The 21,295-nt window shown below is 60.4% G+C and overlaps 1 protein-coding gene across 1 annotated transcript; it reads right to left on the bottom strand.

Annotated features, from left to right (window-relative positions):
* Positions 1-1,006: 1,006 nt before the first annotated feature.
* On the bottom strand, positions 1,007-7,806 carry LOC127047425 (interleukin-12 subunit beta-like). Its single transcript, XM_050945531.1, has 5 exons — positions 7,650-7,806; positions 7,180-7,279; positions 6,645-6,853; positions 5,428-5,576; positions 1,007-1,396 (listed from the first exon to the last, which is right to left on the bottom strand). Exons 1-5 carry the CDS (start codon positions 7,804-7,806, stop codon positions 1,268-1,270), a joined length of 744 nt encoding a protein of 247 aa, XP_050801488.1. The 3' UTR covers positions 1,007-1,267.
* Between the last annotated feature and the right edge of the window lie 13,489 nt (positions 7,807-21,295).

The raw sequence follows: 21,295 nt of genomic DNA on the forward strand, positions 1-21,295 counted from the left end.
GCTGGGATCCGACCTGCACTGGCTGATATATACCACATGGGGGGGTGACCTGCCCCCACTGGGATATACCACCGGGGGGAGGAGGCGTGCGACTTGCCCCGCTGGGATTTACCACACAGGGGTGTGCCCTGCACTGGCTGAGATATACCACATGGGGGGTGTATGTGACAAACTGCCCCTGCTGGGAGATAGCACACTGGGGGATATGATGGAATGGGAATTTTTTGTAATATTTTGTATGAATATGTGTGTGCCTCGGTTTCCCCATGCGGTGCATGGTTGATGAGGTGGTGGGAAAAGGTTGTTACCAGCGATCCAGATGTGACTGACACCTAGCCCTGTGCCCATGGAGAATCCAAGAAGACAACAGCACTCTGATTGCCCAGACATTTGGGACCTGGCAACAAATGACCCAGGATGATCCCCATTCCTTAGGAGGCCGTCCAGGTGTGAGAAGCTGGAGGCCAAAGGGCTGAGGAGGGGGCAGGTGGGGTGGTTCTGCGGGGGCTGCTGGAGGCAGGAGAGACGCTCCTGGATGGAGACTAAAGAGGGGTCAGGGGGCTCTGGGCTGACCCCGCAGGCCCAGGCTGTAACTTTCTGCTCTCTGGTGTCCAAGGACTGGCTACGCCGTTCCAGCCACCTGCTACCCCTGCACCCCCGCTGTCACCCGCCGGCTGGAAGTCCCGGCCCATTGGGGAGGTGGGGATGCAGTGCTCCTTTTGGGGTACACATCTCCCCACAAGGGGACTGGGGGCTGTAGGGACTGCACACACAACCAAGCTGTCCAGGGCCCCTGGGGGAAGTGGGACACTTGCCTGGCTGGAGGGACTGATTCACTGGGGCACAGGGTCTGGCCTGGGGCAGACCCAGGAACTGCCTCTGGAGGGAACAGCCAGTTTCCACGGGGCCATTCCCATTCCATCCCCACGTGACCCACAGACCTTCCCCCCATGAGCTGCCCCGCACCCCACAGCCTGGCCCATCCCTCTGCCCTTGAACCAGAGACAACACCGAGTCCAGGGCACCAGCTGTTGTTTATTGTAAGTGCTCCAGAGAGCAGATCCCAGCCGCATGGGAGGGGGTGATGGTTGGGGGATCAAGATGGGACAGGGCTCTGGGGTGGGCAGCCCCGAATCCTAGGCCCCTCAGTGGGGTTGTCTGGCCAGTGTAAGGGTTAGATGGGGGCAGCAGGGACTGGGTTAAATACGGCAGATGGGAGGATGGGCTGAGGGTAAGGGGCCTGCAGGCCCAGCTCTGACAAGCCCCGTCACACCTTCTGCCAGGTGGTCCAGGGGCTCCAGGTGGAGTTGACCAAGGGGTCCTGGCAGCGGATCTGCACCCACCGCACATCCCCCTCGACGCTCATCTCCGTCACCCCGTCCAGCTGGAGAGAGCCCTGAAATACAGAGAAATAGTGAGAGGGGGGCTTGCCGTTACCTCAGCAGGGCAGAGGGGAGAGGTGACATAGGCAGGGGAGGAGAGAGGAGGTCTGTGATTCTCAGCATTTGGGCCTGAAGCCAGGCTGCCCTTGGAAAAGGTGTGCTGCTCTGGGCTGGGGTTTGGATAGGGAGCGATGAGTGACGCTGGCAGTGGGGAGGAGAGCACATCTGAAAGCGACAGACGTCAGCTTCCTGATTCAAACAGCACTGTAGCAACGTGGGGATCCTGAGCTTCATTTCAAGTGACCATGACTTGATCACATTTGTGATGCATACGCCAAATCAAGTCCAAACAGTAACATACATACTTGGCTCTTCAAAAGGGCCAAGCTGAAAACAATCATAAGCCAAATCAGTTGGGAGAGACAATTAAAAACAGAAAATGTGACTGACAATTGGGAACTGTTCAAGAACATGTTAGTAGATGCCCAAAAAGCCAGGACGAAGGCTACACTGGTTAGAAAGAGGGGAAATAAAAACAGTTATTAAAATAAAATAAATAATACATGGAAGAAAGGGTAAGCTGATAGTAATGAATATAAATCAGAAGCTAGGAACTGTAGAAAATTGATAAGGGAAGCAAAGGGACACACGGAAGACATTTTTAAATGTATATTAGGAACAAAAGGAATACTAACAATGATTTTTGTCCTTTACTAGACAAAAATGGTAGAATTATCAATAATAGTGTACAAAAGGCAGAAGTATTAATAAATATTTGTTTGTTACTTGGGAAGAAGCCAGATGGCATATTCATCTATATGATAACATTCTTTCCATTCCAACAATCACTAAGGAGGACATTAAACAGCAGCTGCTAACGTTAGATATTTTTAAATCAGCAACTCCAGAGAACTTGAATCCAAAAGTTTGAAAAGAGCTAGCAAAGACACATGCTAGACCATTCATGCTGATTTTTCAATAACTCTTGGAACACTAGGGAAGTTCCAAGAAAGCTAATGTTGTGTCAATATTTAAAAAGGGTAAACAGAATGACCCACACCCCGAGCAACATAAGTTTTATCGACATAAGTGGTAGTGTAGACATGTCCTGGGTCCGACCAATGTCGATCTAGCCCAGTATCCTGTCTTCCGACAATAGCCAGTGTCAGATGCTTCAGAGGGAAAGAACCGAATAGGCTAATTATCAGATGATCCATCCTCTGACATCCAGTCCCAGCTTCTGGCAGTCAAAGGTTTAGGGACACCCAGAGCATGGGGCTGTGTCACTGACCATCTTGGCTAACGGCTACTGATGGACCCATCCTGCATGAACTTATTTAGTTCTTTTTTGAAGCCAGTTATACTTTTGGCCTTCACAACATCTCCTGGGAGCAAGTTCCACAGATTAACAGTGTGCTTATATTTGTTTTAAAGCTGCTGCTTATTAATTTCATTGGGTGACCCCTGGATCTTGTGTTATGTGAAGAGAGAAATAACATTTCCTTATTCACCATCTCCACACCATTCACAATTTTCTAAATTTCCATCATTCCCCCCACCCCGCAAGTCATCCCTTTTCCAAGCTGAACAGCCCCAGTCTTTTTAAGCTCTTCTCATACGGAAGCTGTTCCAGACCCCTCAGCATTTTTGCTGCTCTTCTTTGTACTTCTTCCAATTCCAAAATACCTTTTTTGAGAGGAGCAACCAGAACTGCACACCGTATTCAAGGTGTGGGAGTGCCATGGATTTATGTTATTACATTATATTATATTATGATATTTTGCATGCATAGTCAGGATTATGCTTTCCAATGTGCATTACTTTGCATTTGTCAACAATAAATTTCACTGGCCACTTTGTTCCCAGTCATCCAGTTTTATGAAATCCCTTGATAACAATTTGCAGTCAGCTTCGGATTTAACTACCTTGAGTAGTTTTGTATCCTCAGCAAATTTTGCCACCTTACTGTTTACCCCTTTTTCCAGGTCATTTATGAATGTTGAATAGGACTAGGCCCAGAACAGACCCCTGGGGACACCACTATTTACCTCTCTCCATTCTGAAAACTGACCATTGATTCCTACCCTTTGTTTCCTGTCTTTTAACCAGTCCCAGATCCATGAGAGACCTTCCCTCTTATTATCAGGCAAGTGTGTTTCTAGTGGGTCCCACAGGGATTAGCTCTTGGCCCTACCCTATTTAACACTTTTATCAGTGACCTAGAAGAAAACACAAAATCGCTGCTGATAAAGGTTGCAGATGGCAGGAAGAGGGGGGAGTGGGAAATAACAAAGAGGACAGGGCACTGACAGAGCGATCTGGACTGCTTGGGAAGCTGAGCACAAGCCAAACAATGTGCATGTCTATATAACTGAATGTGAAGTCCTATCTGGGAACACAGAGTGTCAGCCATTCTTACAGGTGGGGAAACAGGGACTCTGACAGGCACGAGGGGGTCACGGTGGATAATCAGCTGAACAGTGCAATGCTGTGGCCAAAAGAGCTAATGCCACGCTGGGCTGCATGAACAGGGGAACACTAGCAGCAGGGAGGTGACTTTCCCTTGGATTTGGCACTGGGGTGGTTGCGGCTGGGATCCGGTGCCCACAATTCAAGAAGGATGTGGGTAAATTGGAGAGGGGTCAGAGAAGAGCCTGGAGAATGATCAGAGGGCTAGAAAACCTGCCTGATAGTGACAGACTCCAGGAGCTCAGTCTATTTCACTGAACAAAGAGAAGGTTCGGTGGTGACTTGACCCTGGGAGCAAGTATTTAATAAGGGGCTCGGCTCTTCAATCCAGCCCAGAAAGGTCTAACCCGGTCCAACGGTTGGAAGTTGAAGCTAGATAAATTCAGAGTGTTGAAAGTTTGTGCCTGATTTTCAGGACATTAGCCATGGGCACCTCTTCCCAAGGGCTGTGCTGGAGTCTCCATCGCTGATGATTTTTAAATGGAAACTGAATGTTTTTCTAACCGATCTGCTCTTGCTCAGACAGGAATGAAGTCTGGGAAGTCCTTTGGCCTGCATGACACAGGAGGTCAGACCGATGATGACAGTGCTTTCTTCTAGCCTTAGAATCTGTGTATTGCATGGGCGACAGGCGGAGAGAGGGTGATATAAGCAGGAGGAGTTACGGTGGGGGGGGAAGAGAGGGGTGTGGCTTGTTACCATGGTGCTGTGTTAGTGTGGTGACAGGCAGAGAAGGGGTGACACAAGCCCAAGCAGGACAGGTGGGAAGATGGGTAGGGGTGTGGCTTGTTACCACGGTGCTGTGTTAGTGTGGTGACAGGCAGAGAAGGAGTGACACAAGCCCAGGCAGGACAGGTGACAGGTGGAAAGATGGGTAGGGGTGTGGCTTGTTACCACGGTGCTGTGTTAGTGTGGTGACAGGCAGAGAAGGGGTGACACAAGCCCAGGCAGGACAGGTGACAGGTGGGAAGATGGGTAGGGGTGTGGCTTGTTACCACGGTGCTGTTAGTGTGGTGACAGGCAGAGAAGGGGTGACACAAGCCCAGGCAGGACAGGTGACAGGTGGGAAGATGGGTAGGGGTGTGGCTTGTTACCACGGTGCTGTGTTAGTGTGGTAACAGGTAGAGAAGGGGTGACACAAGCCCAGGCAGGACAGGTGACAGGTGGGAAGATGGGTAGGGGTATGGCTTGTTACCATGGTGCTGTGTTAGTGTGGTGACAGGCAGAGAAGGGGTGACACAAGCCCAAGCAGGACAGGTGGGAAGATGGGTAGGAGTGTGGCTTGTTACCACGGTGCTGTATTAGTGTGGTGACAGGCAGAGAAGGGGTGACACAAGCCCAGGCAGGACAGGTGACAGGTGGGAAGATGGGTAGGGGTGTGGCTTGTTACCACGGTGCTGTGTTAGTGTGGTGACAGGCAGAGAAGCGGTGACACAAGCCCAGGCAGGACAGGTGACAGGTGGGAAGATGGGTAGGGGTGTGGCTTGTTACCATGGTGCTGTGTTAGTGTGGTGACAGGCAGAGAAGGGGTGACACAAGCCCAGGCAGGACAGGTGACAGGTGAGGGGACAGTTACCGTGGTGCCGTCCCACTGCTTGTACTCCAGCTGGTAGCGCAGGAGGAAGTAGGAGTGTGGGCTGGACCAGGAGGCAGGGGGGGCCCAGGAGAGGTACAGGCGCCCGCCCTTGCTCTGTGCAGCCACGTCTTGTGGAGGTCCCGGCCTCACTGTGGGCACAGAGAGTTTAGTTAGTCATGCGGGAGGGTGGGATCAGACAGATGGGCACTTTCTAGGTACTCCCTCCCCTTGGCCTCTGGGGCAGGGCCCCATCAACCCAAGGCTGCCTAACCCCAGCCCTGGGCACACGGAGCTGGAACAGACTCAGGGCAGGAAGTGCAGGGCCCAGGCCCACTGGATGACTCCTGAACCACAGGAGAGGGGCGCTATGGGGCAGGATGGGGGGGGCACAATCTCTGTACCTACAGGAAGGATCTGTGGGGAATGGCTGGGGACAGAGACAGTCCATGCACCAATGAATGCCGGGGGAGGGGGGGAGATGAAAATCCATGAACCCATGGGAGACCTTCTAGTTCTAGGTGGGGAGTGACTGTCCTGTCCCTATGGCCATGGCAGGGCGTGACTGTCCTGGTAGCCATGGATGGGCTATGGGGTGCGGGGAGATGGCTCCAGTAACCATGGGGGTCCTATATGGCGAGGACAGAAGGGTCCCCAAAGCCATGCAGGGAAGGATGTGGGTCCTGGTATCCACGTGGGGGGAGGGAGGATCTGGGGCAGTAGGGGGCCGAGTACCCACACAGGGGGGCTCTGGGGCAGTGAGGGGCCCGGTACCCACACGGGGGGAGCTCTCAGGTGGGGAGCCCGATACCCATGTGTGGGGGGCCTCTCGGGTGCAGGGCCCGGTACCCACGTGGGGGTGCTCTCGGGGGCCCGGTACCCACATGGGGTACTCTGGGGCAGTGAGGGGCCCAGTACCCCACGTGGGGGGTGCTCAGGTGCGGGGCCTGGTATCCATGCGGGGGGACTCTGGGTGCGGGGCCCGGTACCCACGGGGAGGGGAGGCCTCTCGGGGGCCCGGTTCCCATGCGGGGGAGCTCTTGGGGGCCCGGTACCCACACAGGGGGGGCTCTGGGGCAGTGAGGGGCCTGGTACCCCACGCAGGGGAGGCTCTTGGGCGGGGGGCCCGGATCCCACACGGGGGGGCTCTCGGGTGCGGGGCCCGGTCCCCACATGGGGGGGCTCTCGGGTGCGGGGCCCGGTCCCCACGCGAGACTCACCGATGTCCCGCAGGAAGATGCGGCGGGTGATGTTCACGAAGCTCTCAGCCGAGATTCCCTCCAGCGCCAGCTCCAGCGGCCTCGGCTCCTCTGCGAAGGGGCAGAAGGTCCCGTCCGCCAGGGTCACCGTGAAGGACTGGGGCTGGTCTGGGCCCTGCAGGGCGGCACCTCCGCCCACGTAGACCCAGGTCCTGGGGGCGCTGCCGGGGCTGTGGCAGATAAACGAGCCGGTCAGGCGGGGTGTGGGGCAGGGGTCCACCCGGGGGGCATAGCAGGGGGGGCAGTGGGGGAAGGGAGGGGCAAGCCGGGGGGAGAGTGGGGGGGGCGGGACACAGCGGGGGGCAGTGGGGGAGGGGAGGGACACGGCGGGGGGGCAGTGGGGCAGGGGCAGTGGGGGAAGGGAGGGACACAGCGGGGGGTAGTGGGGGAGGGGAGGGACATGGCAGGGGGGCAGTGGGGCAGGGGCAGTGGGGGAAGGGAGGGACACAGCGGGGGGGTAGTGGGGGAGGGGAGGGACACGGCGGGGGGCACTCACTTGCGGGAGAGGTGGGCGCGGAAGGTGGCGGGGCGCAGCGCGGTCCAGGAGCAGGTTAGCTCGCCGTGGTAGGACTCCGCCTGGCAGGTCACGGCGTGGCCTGGGGGCGGGATGGGTCAGCATCACCCGGAGCCCCCGCAGGCCCCCCCTGCCTGGAGTCCCCTGCCCCCGAGATCCTGACTCCCCGGGCAGTTCCCCCCGCGCTCCCCGCCCCCGAGAGTCTGACCCCTGCACACCCCGCTCCTGACACCTGGGCGGTCCCCCCCCCCCCGACTGGAGCCCCCCGCCCCTGACAACCTGACCCCCCAGGCAGTCCCCCCGTGCTCCCCGCCCCCCCTGCTGGTGCCCCCCCCCCGCTCTGCGCCCTGGTAGCAGACCGCTCTGGGCGCTGGCCCCGCCTGCCCTGTGGGTGCGGAGCCCCAGGGGAGCTGGAGTTCCTGGCTCTATGGCCCCCCGCCCCCGGCAGGCACCTGGGGAGCCCTGCAGCAGGGGGTACTCCGGGTCGCTGACCACCACGTAGGTGGAGTCCAGCAGGCGAGGGCCGCGCCAGCAGCTGTAGTTGCCGGTGGCCGGCTGGTCCAGGCCCTGGAGCGTGAGTGTGCGGCCCGCGACGTAGTACTCAGCCATGATCTCGGGATCTCCGTTCTGCTTCCAGGACACGTGCTCCTGGGGGGTGTCGCACGTCACCACCACCTGGCCATTCACCTCCCCGACCAGAACTGGGGAGAAGGGACCCGCAGCGTCAGTGCCAGTGCGTGGGGTGGGGGCAGGCCAGACACAAGGCCTGCAACAACCCCCACACCGTCCCTGGGCAGGGTGTACCTGTGCCCACCCCCCCAGGGGGCCAGATGTACCTCTACCCCCCAGGGCCCTGTGCCCCCCCTTATCTCCCGAAGGGGCCAGGCATGCCCTGTGTCCCCGTCCCCTACTCCCAGGGCCTTGTGCCTCCCCCGCCCCGCTGCAGGGGCCAGGTGTGCTGATGCCCACACACAGTCTCCTTTCCCTCCCCCTCCCCAGGGTGTGACTCACACTTGCTGGGGAAGCCCCTCAGGGCTGCAGCAGGGCCCACACACAGCACCTGCACTAGAGCTACCAGCATCAGCATCTACGGGACAAGAGGGGCAGAGTTAGTGCATCGCACGGGCTGTTGTACAGACAAACCTACACAGGATCCTTTTAGGGGTCAAGACAAAGATCACACCCCCCCACACACACACACACCCCAAATGTTCTGCAGCTGCTGGAGAGTTACCAGTCCTGATTGTAGCTTGAGTTCGCAGGTTGGGATCATAGCTCGTTGCAGCTAACGGGCCAGGAAAGCTGGGCACGAGGAGGAGCCGGGTCTCTGTCGGGCGCGCACCGATGCCCCTTGATGTTGATAGCAGAACGTTACCCAAAGTCTCTCATCTCACCCTTCCTTTTTATAGGCTTTTCGTTTGGATTCAAAGTCTATAGGTCTTGCTGTGTCACGTCGCCTCTGGGTTTGGTGCTGAATCACCCGTCAGTTGCAGGCGTGACTTTCAGCCTCGGACCTGGCTTTGATTTTCCTTTTGTTGTTTCTTTTGTCCTTTTCTATTTAGGGTGGATGCTTCTTACTTTGCTTAGGGCTGTTGTCTAGGTCTTCAGCCATTGGTATTTGATCTTTATCTCATCAGCATGGGCTGGCGCTGGAGGTTGATTCTATCACCCATCCATACCTCATTCACACATTTAAACTAGACTAATAGTGTTACAGCATGGCTTGCAAAAATGGGGACTGCAGCACAAGCCTTCCACAAAATGGAGTAAGTATTTTAAAATGGGTTTTGATTACAATAGTGCACAGAAGTTACAATGTAGGCAAAATGGCAAGTGTAATGAAATGGTGAACAGAAGTTACAATGATACAGTGAATAACTAAAAACAATTTCATTCACATCAGTTCTACAGGGCACCCGCATGGATCTCCACATCCCAACCACCCGGCCACAGAGTCCCAGCACCCTGAGCCTAGCCCCAAGGTCTGAGCACTCAGCCCCTGCCTGCGGGGCTCCCAGCCAATAGGCAGGGGGCCCTGGGAAGTCCTGGGGGACCCCCTCCACAGGAGCCATGGAATACGCAGCCAGGGCCATGAGGAGCCAGGGCCCTTAGTCTGTATAGCCAGGACTGTCTCTGTCTGTCTGTGCAACACCCAATGCAACGGGGCCCTGATCCCGGGGCAGGAGGAGGGGGCTGTGCCGTAGCTGGTGTGGTGGGGCCCTGATCTTGGGGGCAGGATGGGGCCTTGATCTCAGGGTGCAGGGCTGTGCTGTGCCTGGCATGATGGGGTCCCCATTCTCTGGGGTGGGAGTTGGGGTCTGTGCAGACAGGGGCTGAGGCCGGCAGAGAGGGGTCCACAAGGAAGTGGGTACTGGAGAAGGCAGTGGGCTGTACTGTTGAAGAGGATGAAGTGCTAGGCCTGGGCAGGTAGGAGGAGGCAGGGCCGGCTTTAGGGCGGTTCCCCTGATTCCCGGGAATTGGGCCCCGCACCCTCCGCCAAAGTGCTGCCGGAAACAGCAGCAACCGATTGAGCTGCTGCCGAATTGCTTCTGTCTTCGGAGGCATTTCGGAGGCTGCTCTTTCAAATCGGGTCCCGCACGTCCTAAAGCCGGCCCTGGGAGGAGGTGCATGGGGTGGGGGGCAGCACTGGGGGAGGGGTAGAGAGCCCCATGGATCAGGGAGCATGAAAGGGTTGGGCCAGACTCTCCCCTCAGAGCCTGCAGTGGGCCATGGCAGCTGTTTCCTTGGCAGCCCGCTCCCCAGCCCCAAACTCTATGGACCCCACACCAGAGAAGGCAGCGCACTCCCTAGGGCCTCCCTGGGCTGTCATTCCCAGCCCTTTCCCTGGAGAGGAGTCCACAGCTGGCTCCCTGGGTCAGCCAGCTGTGCCCTGTCCTGCCCTCAGGAGTGCTGGGCCCCTGGCCAGGCTGCCTGTCCCCCCCCGCCCATCATGTCCAGCCTTACCTCGAATGGTTGGTGCTCTCTGCTGCTCGCAGGGCTGGGGATGCTGATGCTGTGGCAGAGACAGGGCTGGGGTGTGCTGCGTGCGGCCCATATATATTCGCCCCCGGCCCTGCAGGGGAGCCCCTGACGGCACAGAAAGGAGAAGCCAGAGAAACCACAGAGAGGCAGATGCAATTCTAGGAAGAGAGAAAGCTGGAGAAGCCACACTGGGCTGGGGCCAAAACCAGCGAGAGCTACAGGGGCCTCCATCCCCCGAGGCGAGAGGCCCAGCCCCGCAGCGAGAGCTACAGGGTCCTCCCATTGCTCCTGCAGAGCGAGGGGCCTGGCCCCACAGCAAGTCCTGGTTTTCACCCCCCATCAGTCATGCTCACCGGAGCACTGGCACGGCTTGATTTGTGTCCATGCAGCTGGCTGCCCAGACCCCCACTGAGATCTGGGCCCCACCATGCTGGGCACTTTGCAATCATCTAGCGGGGACAGTCCCTGCCCCAGGAGCTCCCAGGCCGCATGGGAGATGAGGTAGCAGGGGTACACCAGCCAGATGGCGGAGCACAAGGGGCAGGGAGACGGGAATGATCTCGGGGTGGCTGGGGGGTTATTGTTGGCCTGGCGGCAGAGGGAGCTGGAGGGAGCTAATGAGGTGGCCTTGCGGAGTTTAAGGGGCAGCGGGACAGAAAGTGCGGCAAGTGCCTGGTGTCTGCTGTCCCACTGGCAGGGCGTGGACGGAGTTGGCCCAGTGGTGTCTGGGAGATGAGACAGGCCGTGGCTGTTCAGATGAGGGGTTTGTGTCTGATGGGAGTCTGACACCAAGGCCATTGGTACCAGCTGGCAAAGGGCTCACTGCTCTGTGAGAGCACCTGCTCCTGGTGCACGGCTTGCAGGGCACGTTGGGAAAGCCAGGCTCAGGCTGCTCCCCACGCTCCCTGGCGAAGGCTGCACATGGCTGGAGAAGAGGGAAACACATGTTAGTATCTGAACTCGAGCAGGTTAACAAACAGGTTTTGAGGCAGACCAGGGAAGTCGATTCACCTGCCTTGCTGTCTGCTAGTCCATGGAGCATTGTCAGCCAATGCAGCGAAGCCACGGAGCAGAGAGGGCTGGGTGGCACCAGCAGCTTTCTGCACAGGGCTCTCCTGTCTCGGGGGTGGCAGTGGGGATATACACAGAAATGTGGGGCTGGGAGGTCATCCAGTTCCCGCCCTGTCCTGGGACAGCACCCAGGGACCCTAGACCAGCCCTGATGGGTTTGTCCAACCTACTCTTAAACCCTCCAATGACAGGATCCCACCACCTCCCTTGGCCACCTGGTCCAGAGCTTAGCTAGCCTGGGAGTTCGAAAGCTTTCGCTAAGGTTATCTCAGTCGCCCCTGCCTGCAGCGAACTCTGTCTGTCCCTCGTCTGACCTGCTATGTCAGAGTCAGGTGAGAGCCCCGACTCCTACCAGCAGCAGCTCTTAGTCCCGCCTCACACCTCCCCCAGCCGTCAGGGTGGGGAGATCCAAATCCCTTGGGTGTTGGTTCCCAGGTGTCAATGTCTGAGCCACTGGATTCATGGTTGTCTTTTCAAGGCCATGGAGACCAACACCCAGACAGCTAGGTGACACCCACACCCATGTGTCTTACACTGCCCTGAGAGCACACAGGCCTTTCCCACCCCTGAGTAACAATGCACCTTAGGGGAAACTGAGGCACAAACAGCCCTCCCCCCTCCAATATTACAGAATATTCCCACTTTGTCACATCTCTTCCCCATTCCAGACTGAACTGAGCAGAGTCACTTTAACCAGTGACCTGGGGAAGTTCAAACCCACAAACATTTTCCACAGGTCCCACAGCATCTTTTGCATCCCCTTGGTAGCTTCCTGCTCGGCACTTCCAAGAGTTAGAATCCCAGAACCACAGGGTTAGAAGGGTCCAGCAGGCAGCAGCTGCTGTGTCCTTAAACAGGGCTCACAGCCCCGTTGCTATTCAATTAAATGTCCTGTGCCCACCCCGCAGCGTGGAGCCGGGTCCCATCCGCCCTTAGGCCGGGCTGGTTGCTCGCACTCACAGGGGGCACATGAGGAGCCATCATGAGGCCTGTGCCCGTTTGCCCCCTCTCCCAAAGCCTGTGAGTTTGGAACTGGGCTGGGGTCCTGCCACTGCCTGCTCCCCCTTTGTCTGCCAGGGAGCAAGGGCAGCACCCCAGCCCTGTGTTGGCCATCTTGGCTGCAGCCTGGGCTGCCCTGACCCCCAGGCTGGAGCAGGGGGTGACCCCTTGGGCATTTGGTCTTAACCCAGCCCTGTCTCTGGGGCTCTGGTGTCCCGGGTGATATCAGTCAGCTCTGTGTTCTTGGGGAACCAGGGCTCAGTATCTAGCCTGTCTGACTCACGAAAGACCCCTCTCCACCTGCCGCTTGACTCAAAACGGGCCAGAGAAAAGACTTGCAGAGTGCAGTGAAGGGCGGGGGAGCCACACCTAGACCCCTCCTGAGGGATGAAGGCATCTCCATCAGCTTACAGAATGGCGAACAGAGACAACTCCCCAAGCCTCACCTGCATGAAAGGTGGGACAGGGATTCCTCTCATTAGCATATGGAACGGGAACCGCACTGAACTCTAGGGGCAGGGAAGCACTGCATCATGGGGGAGCTCTGCTCCAGATGTTAATTAACCTACATGGCACCTGGGCAGGCCCCTCTGGAGCTGTTCCCCAACCCCAGGGCTGTGCGTATGCCAGGAGCCCATCCGCTCACCCACAATGGGCCGTGCTTCAGGCTGCCTGCTGAGTTCACAGCGCTTTGGTAACATCTGAGCTGGTAGGAGACGCATCCATCACATTAGCTTGCAAGGCTTAACTTGCATCCCGACAAGATTCCTGTTTCTGACCTCCCATGGCACCTTCGCTGGTGACTGATGCATTGAAACAGCCACTGAGGATGTGTTTCCAGTGTGCACAGATAACGCCTCACATCACTTCAGTGCGCACACGGCACAATGCTCGTAATCCCCAGGGGCCCCTGGCTTTCCTCGAAGACCCACCGGGCGTTATGTGGTGAGCCAGACTCCGGGGACAGGCCTAGCAGTTAAGGGCAGAAGAGGCTACCAGGTCAGCTAGTCTGACCTGTAAATCACAGGCCCCACCCCTGCCAGCACCCTCCCACTAAACCAAAACTGGACTAAAATAGCGCAGCCCACAGGGGACTAGACTGTATGTGTCACAGGCAGCGAACAGGCGGGACAGAGGGGCCCGAGGCCCCTGCAGTGAAAGGGAAATGACAAAGTGAGCTACAGTCAGCTAATCCTGCCTGGTGACCCATCCTCACATGCTGCTGAGGAAGGTGACAAACCCCTTGGGACAGGGGGGAATTTTCTGTAATATGATGTATGGATACTGTGCATGCCTCAATTTCCCCTGTGTGATGCATGGGTAATTAGGTGGGAGGAAAAGGGTGTTTACTCTATGCAGACATCCAGGTGTGACTGCACCTGGCTGGGCCCCAGGCCCACGGTCAGTCCCAGAAGACAATGGCCACTCCAATCGCCCAGCCATTTGGCACCTGGCACCTAACAACCCTGGATGGTCTCCTCCCCCACCCCCCGCCACCGCAGAAGCTATCCAGATGTGAGCAGCTGGAGACCAAAGGGCTGAGGAGGGGGCAGGTGGGGTGGTTCTGCGGGGGCTGCTGGAGGCAGGAGAGACGCTCCTGGATGGAGACTAAAGAGGGGTCAGGGGGCTCTGGGCTGACCCCGCAGGCCCAGGCTGTAACTTTCTGCTCTCTGGTGTCCAAGGACTGGCTACGCCGTTCCAGCCACCTGGTATCCCCCTGCTGTCACCCGCTGGCTGAGAGTCCCGGCCCATCGGGGAGGTGGGGGTGCAGTGCTCCCTTGGGGTACACATCTCCCCCAGGGGTCCGGCTCAGGTGGCCTCGCTGCAAGTAGCTGACAGGGTGATGCCGGGGGTCTGAAGGCTCCTTGGGTCGGTCCCAGGAGGTGGGAAAGCCAAGGGCCCCCCCAGAGAGAGAGTGACCCTGGGGGGCTGGCACAGTGAGGGGTTCACCCAGGGGTTGTTCCCGAGCCGTGTGAGCACTGGGCCTGTGGATCCATGACACTGTCCAAGGTCATGGCCAGCCTGAGCCAGGGAAATTCCTCCCCAGCTCCACTGCTGGTGATCAGCTAGACCCTGCGTCCCTGAACCAGAAGCAGCCAGCAAAGCCCCTGGGAGACCACGAGGCTGTTCCTGTCACCCCCAGGCCACTTGGCATTGAGGGGTTCCCAGCTCACAGCCATGGCCCTCCAGCCACCTGCCCAGCTGGCACCTGTCAAGCCCACAGCAGGTGGCACCTTCCCATCAGTGCCAAGTGCCAGGGCCTCTGCTGCCATCCGGGCCCCGCTGCTCTCCCTGCCCCTCCTGCTCACACACCCCCAGGGCCCAGCACTGGAGCACGCAGGAGCCCTGGGGCCAGGAGTTCTGAATGGGGCTGGCACTGGCTGCGCTGCCTGTGCCTTGGCCCTCGGGCCAGAGCTGGGCCCCTGCGCCAGGCGGGGGGGGGGAGTGTGATGGGCAACTGTGGGTGCTGCTGGTACCAGGCAAGTGCAGCTGGTGCAGGCTGGGGGAGAGGAGTGCTGTCCCCTTCGCAGTGTCCTGGACATGCCAACGGGTGGGGCCCCAGCTGCCATATCCCCCAGCCAGGCCATAAGGGGGGTGGGGGCTGCCATGGGGTTGGGGGAGGAGCACTGGCATCACAGTCATTGCGAGCGGAGGGGAGGCCGCTGCATGGGGGGGCAGTGCTGCCTTTGGGGCTGGGGCACTCTTGGGTACTGGGGCTTGGAGACCCAGCTGCCCTTGTCCTGCTGCATAACGGGGGGAGGGGGCGAAGCAAAGGGGCTGGGGAAAGGGCCCCACAATGGGGCTGTGTTAAATCAACCAGTAGCAGCTTCAGCTGTCAGTTCCCCAAAGGCACATGAGGGTGGGGGAGGTGCCTCCCTGCACCTTGCAGTGGCCAGCGGCATGGGGAAGGGGGATCCTCACAGCACCCCCAGACACACGCCAGGCTGAGGCAGCCCTGACCTGGTGGGACTGGACTGGAGGGAGCGCTGCAGCAGCTGAGACCCCTGGCTCTGGTCCCATTAGCATCCCACACACCTGTTTCAAATTGCCCACCCTCGGTGATCCCACTGGGCTGCCAGGATCAGCTCCTCCATGGACACAGCCCTGGTGTCATCGTGGGCCAGCTGCACTTGCGGCTGGAGTGGGTGCCTGGGGCAGCGGGCTGGACAGTGGGGCCCATGGGCGGGGGGGAGGGGCAGGCAGAACGCCAGGGCATGTGGCCAAGGGCCCGGCAGGGCCTGTCACGGAGTCCCCGGCCGATGCTCTGAAACTGCTCCCCACAAAGCCAGTCAGGACTTTGGGGAGCCTCCTCTCCCTTGGAGCAGACTTGTTCAGGGCAAGAAGCTCACACGGCTTCACCTCCTGGGTCTCTCCTTGGAGCATTCAGCATCCTCTGCCCCTCCGGGCGCTTCCCACAGTGAGCCTGCCCCAGCGGGGTCCTGGGGAAGCCACAGGGCCCTGCACCCCCACTTTGCAATCAGACGTGACTCTCAGCCAGCCACTAACACAGAGATTTATTCGATGACAGGAACATGGTCCAAAACAGAGCTTGCCAGTACAGACAAGAAGACCCGCCTTAGTTAGGTCCATCTGGGGCCCCAGGGAGGCCACCACCCTGCTGGGAGGCCCAAGCCCCATCGGGGCTCCCCTCCATTTCCAGCCAGCTTCCAAAAAACTCCCAAACCCCCTCCAGCCCCTCCTCTCTGGTCTGTGTCTCTTTCCCGGGCCAGGAGGCCACCTGATCTCTCTGTCTCCCACACCTTCAGCATCCCCTTGCAGGGGGGAAGGGCCTGCCCATTAGTTGCCAGGGGACAGAGGGTCAGCCAGGAACTGAGCCCGTCCCCACCCCAGTATTCAGAGGAAACATTAAAACCAGTCCCACTTCATCACAGGGCCATGGGGGGCAGAATCCCGGGGGGGTGTGGGCAAGGGCCTGGTAGGGCCATGGGGGGCAGAACCCTGGGGCATGTGGCCAAGGGCCCAGCACAGGGCAGAACTCCAGGGCGTGTGGCCAAGGGCCTGGCAGGGCCATGGGGGGCAGAATCCCGGGGCATGTGGCCAAGGGCCCAGCGGGGGGGGGCCAAACCCCGAGGCGTGTGGCCAAAGGCTGGTGGATCATGGGGGGCAGAACCCTGGGGCGTGAGGCCAAGGGCCCAGCGGGGGCGGGGGGCAGAACCCTGGGGCGTATGGCCAAGGGCCCGGCAGGGCCATGGGGGGCAGAACCCTGGGACTTGTGGCCAAGGGCCCAGCGGGGGGGGGCCAAACCCCGAGGCGTGTGGCCAAAGGCTGGCGGATCATGGGGGGCAGAACCCTGGGGCGTGAGGTCAAGGGCCCAGCGGGGGCGGGGGGCAGAACCCTGGGGCGTATGGCCAAGGGCCCGGCAGGGCCATGGGGGGCAGAACCCTGGGACTTGTGGCCAAGGGCCCAGCGGGGGGGGGCCAAACCCCGAGGCGTGTGGCCAAAGGCTGGCGGATCATGGGGGGCAGAACCCTGGGGCGTGAGGCTAAGGGCCCAGCGGGGGGGGGGGGGGGCAGAACCCTGGGGCGTGTGGCCAAGGGCCTGGCGGATCATGGGGAGCAGAACCCTGGGGCATGTGGCCAAGGGCCCGGCGGGGCTATGGGGGGCAGAACCCTGGGGTATGTGGCCAAGGGCCCAGCGGGGGGGGGGGGCAGAACCCTGGGGTGTGTGGCCAAGGGCCTGGCGGATCATGGGGGGCAGAACCCTGGAGCGTGTGGCTAAGGACCCAGCGGGGGGGGGGGCAGAACCCTGGGGCGTGTGGCCAAGGGCCTGGTGGATCATGGGGGGCAGAACCCTGGGGCGTGTGGCTAAGGGCCCAGTGGGCCATGGGGGGCAGGACCCCAGGGCATGTGATCGGAGGCCTGTGGGGAGCAGAACCCCGGGGTGCTAGCTGGAAGTTGCTCTGCTCAGGGCCTGGCTTCACTGCGAGTATCCAGCGCTTAGCCCTTGCCCCTGTGGTGTCCTCCCCAGGGCTGCCCCTCATGCGGTGCCTGGGCCGCTGGGGCCCTGCGGGGAGCGGAGCTGCCCCATGGGGGTGTCTGTTTTCTGAGCACATGGGAAGGAGTCAGGGCCCAGCAGTGCTGGCGCGGCACAAGCCTGTGTCCCCTGTGCCAGCAGCTGGGGATCTTACCTCAGCCAAGCTGGGGCCTGTGCCCCCCAGTGCAGGTGTGCCGGGCACAGGCCCACCACATGGAGCCACAGGGTTAGTGTGGGCACAGGACCCACCCAGCTGCACTCCTGATTCTGCCACGCTGGGCCCTGGGGCTCCGAGTTGGCCATGGGCTGCAATGAGAGGCTTGTGAGGGCCAGGCCCTGGCCCTGGCCCTGGCCCTGCAGAGGTGGCTGCCCACTATGGGCCCTCCTGGCCTTACTGGCTCTGAGGCTTGTGCAGTGGGACAAGGCTGGGCTGGGGGGCTCCCCAACTGGGGGGAGGGATAGTGATGTTGTGACGAAGTGGGGGGTTTTCTTGGTTTTTCTGTGTTTTCCAGTGGGTTGCATGCAGAGGGGGTGGGACTCAGAGTCCCTGGGTGTGACAAACTGGGAATGTTCTTAATGTTTTCTCTGAACATGGTGTTGGTGCCTCAGTGTCCCCTATGCAGTTCTTAAGTATCTAGGTGGTGGGATAAGGGTGTGTGATTGCTGCAGAGGAAGGGGCCAGTGCACCTAAATGCCTGGCACTCTGTCTCCTAGCAACTGATGGCCTGGGCCCCCCCTCTGCAAAGGTGTCAGCTGAAGGTGTTGGAGACAAAGGGATCAGGTGATCTCCTGGCCCGGGAAAGGAGCTGAGCAGAGAGGAGGGGCTGGAGGGGTTGTTAGTTTGGAGCTGGCTGGGGTCGAGGAGTGAAGTGCAGATGTGGGGGTCTGGCTCACTGCCCCCCAGAATGGACCCGGCCGAGGGGTCTGGTTCGCTGTATCTACAAGCTCTGTTTTAGACCCTGTTCCTGTCATTGAATAAACCTCTGTGTTACTGGCTGGCTAAGAGTCAGGTCTGACTGCGCAGTGGGGGTGCAGGACCCTGTGGCCCCCCCAGGACCCTGCTGGGGTGGACTCGCTGTGGGAAGCGCCCGGAGGGGCAGAGGATGCTGAATGCTCCAAGGAGAGACCCAGGAGGTGAAGCTGTGGGAGCTTCTTGCCCTGCAGACAGTCTGCTCCAAGGGAGAGGAGGCTCCCCGAAGTCCTGCCTGGCTTTGGGGGGAGCAGTTTCAGAGCATCGGCCGGGGACTCCGTGTCCTCAGGTGTTACTGGTTTAACAAGGTGAGGGGAGAGAGAGTTGTTGGTACAGGGGACCAGTGAGGGAACTTGGGACCCCAGCCAAGGGCCTGGAGGATGGACACCCCAGCGACTGGTGACACGGAAACTCAGCCGGTTCTTGCCAGTGGGGGACAATGGGCTGCGGGGAGAGGACCCCACTGACCTGCCCAGCCAGTTCCAGCCAGAGGGGGACTGAAAGGAGAGGAGACCCAAGCCACCCTGTTTACAATCCTGTTTACCTGGAGAGAAGACAATGGACAGAGGGGGCTTGGGGCCGGGGATATCGGAGGCCCAGCTGGAGGGCCTGAAGCAGGGGGGCTTGGGGCTGGAGAGGGGGAGCAGGCAGAGCTCACCTGGATGCAGGGGGACTGGGATGTGCTGGGCTGAGAGTGGCCAGGCCTGAGGCCTTGAGAGTTTCCTGTGCTGGGTTCAACCCTCAATAAACCTCCTGTGTTACGCTGGCTGAGAATCGCTCCAGTCTAGAGATCAGGGTGGTGGGGGGATCAACCCCTTTGGAGGTGAGGAGGCCCCAGGGGTCCAGAGCACGTGGACTCCCTAAGGGTGCCCACGGCAGAGACAGACGTGCTAAGGCTCAGAGAGGTGCGGCTCCAGGAGGTGGAGGGGCCTGACCCCAAGAGAGAGTGGACCCCCGAGAAGGGCTGTCGCACTGAAAGGGGCACCCCCCACGGACCGCACAGGGCCACGAGTGGGCACGACCTGTGAGTCCGTGACAGATGTGCCCCCTGGGGTTAATGAGGAAGGGCAGTGGCATGCCCTCCATGCCGAGGGGCCGTGCCCAGAGCAGCACCACAGCCTGGTTGTGTCGCAAAAGGGCCCAGCCTGTGGCCGGGCGGTGCCTGGGCGGGCGCTGGGGAGGCAGCCTGGGTTTGAAGGGGGGTTCGGCTGCAGCCCCCTTGCTCCGCAGAGATCCCAACCCTGCCCCCGCAGCATCCAGTGCTCTGCCAGCCTGGTGCCCAGGGGCCCAGCACACGGAGCTCCCCCCAGCCTCACAGCTGGTCTCAAGTTCCTGGAAAGCAAATCGGAAGTTGGGCACTGCTGTCCCTGAACTGATAAGGGCAGCGTCACGCCCTGCCTGGCTCACAGGGTGCAGCCTGGGCAGCCCCAGCTCCAGCCCACTCCAGCTGGGATGGCCAGACTCGGAGCCCAGCTGCCAGCCCGAACAGCCACCCACTCCAGCAGCTCTGCCCGAGAGCAGCAGGGCCACCCCCAGGGCTTCAACAGCGCTGCCAGCGGCCCCGGCCCCCTGCCCTGTGACACTGGCCCATCCAGCTTTGCAGCCAGCGGGGGTGTGTGTGTGTGTGTGTGTGTGTGTGTGTGTGTAGGGGGGAAATCCCACAGTCCAGTACCCCCCCTCACCATCCCATCCCCAGCTCTGCCAGCTGCCTCCCCTCCTCTCCCCACGAGGGCCAGGTATTTGCACAGGCTCCATGCAGGGCCTGCCCCTCATGCGCTGCACTGACCTAGGAGGGGCCCCTCTGCTCAGCCCCCCAAGCTGGCCAGGCCCCTGCAGCCCCTGCTCCAGGGAGCCCAGCCCCTAACTGGCTCCATCCCCTGTGCCATGGAGCGGGACAGGCTGGGCATGGCGCGCCCGGCCCCCCACCATTCCCCAGCCGGCACCTGCCCCGAGGAGAGGCCAGGCCCAGCAGAGCTGGGATACGAAGGGGTAAAAGGTTCCTACAACTGGGCTTCCACGCTGGGCTCCCCCCCAGGTGCTGGCTCCACGCAGCTCAGACCACAACTTCCCCTGTGAGCTGGGGGGTGGCCAACCCGGCGCTGACTCCTCTGCTTCCCCAGCACTTCCAGGGAACACAACTGTGCCGGGGGGAGCCCCGCTGCCCTGCCAGGGCCACCCCCTCCCTCCTCACATCACAGGGGCTGACAGGGCAGGGAGGGGTTCGCTTTAAACTCTGCCAGCTCCCCGGGGAACACAGCCAGTGTGAAACACCTCGGGGGCGGCGGGGGGGGGCACAGGGCTCAGCTTTCTTAGGGTGGGAGAGGCCTGTGAAGCCAGGGCCTAGGACAGGGGTGGGAAAACCTTTTGGCCCAAGGGCCACATTGGGGTTGTGAAACTGTATGGAGAGCCAGGTAGGGAAAGCTGTGCCCCCCCCAACAGCCTAGCCCCTGCCCCCATCCTCGATTGCCCCCTCAGAACCCCCCCACCCTTCCAACCCCCCCTCTCCCTTCCTGCCCCAAACCCTATCACCCCCCTTGACCACCACCCCCAGAACCTCTGCCCCATCCAACCCCCCCTGCTCCGTCTGCCCCCTGGTACTCCCTGTCCCTTATCCAGCCCCTTTACCATGCCATTCAGAGCACGAGGACTGGCAGCCACGCCGCCCAGCAGGAGCTCACAGCCCCGCTGCCCAGAGCACTGGCAGCACGGCGAGCTGAGGCTGCAGGGATGGGGAGCAGAACAGCCCAGCACCTCTGGCTTCTCTGGCCTGCGGGATCCCAGATCCTCTGGGGTGCAGGCCTGGGGAGGCCTGTCCGGGGAGCTGTCCCACAGAGCACTGCACAAGGTATCAGGGCACCTCAGCACCAGCCAGAAACCAGTGCCATGATCCAGTCTGACCCCCCCCCGGCCAGAGCCCGGCTGCCTGCTCAGCCCTACGGCAGAGCTGCTAGACCCAGCCTCGCTCGAATAATTGTCAGAGATGGAGAATCCACCTCATCCCTCTGGGATCGAGTCCTGGGGTTCTTCCTACCCCTTTGCCAGGCCGAGCGCATCCGTCCTCTGCCCCCATTAGGTGTCTGG

This window comes from Gopherus flavomarginatus, chromosome 3 (assembly GCF_025201925.1).
Source record: "Gopherus flavomarginatus isolate rGopFla2 chromosome 3, rGopFla2.mat.asm, whole genome shotgun sequence".
NCBI classification, from domain to species: domain Eukaryota; kingdom Metazoa; phylum Chordata; order Testudines; family Testudinidae; genus Gopherus; species Gopherus flavomarginatus.

What these genes read in the sequence shown, in the direction of transcription:
- LOC127047425 (XM_050945531.1), bottom strand. Translation starts at nt 7,806, where the DNA reads ATGGCTGAGTACTACGTCGCGGGCCGCACACTCACGCTCCAGGGCCTG. An exon ending in CATCTTCCTGCGGGACATCG is followed by an intron (nt 5,577 to 6,644) that starts GTGAGTCTCGCG and finishes CTGTGCCCACAG; the next exon opens with TGAGGCCGGGACCTCCACAA. An exon ending in AGCAGTGGGACGGCACCACG is followed by an intron (nt 1,397 to 5,427) that starts GTAACTGTCCCC and finishes TCTGTATTTCAG; the next exon opens with GGCTCTCTCCAGCTGGACGG.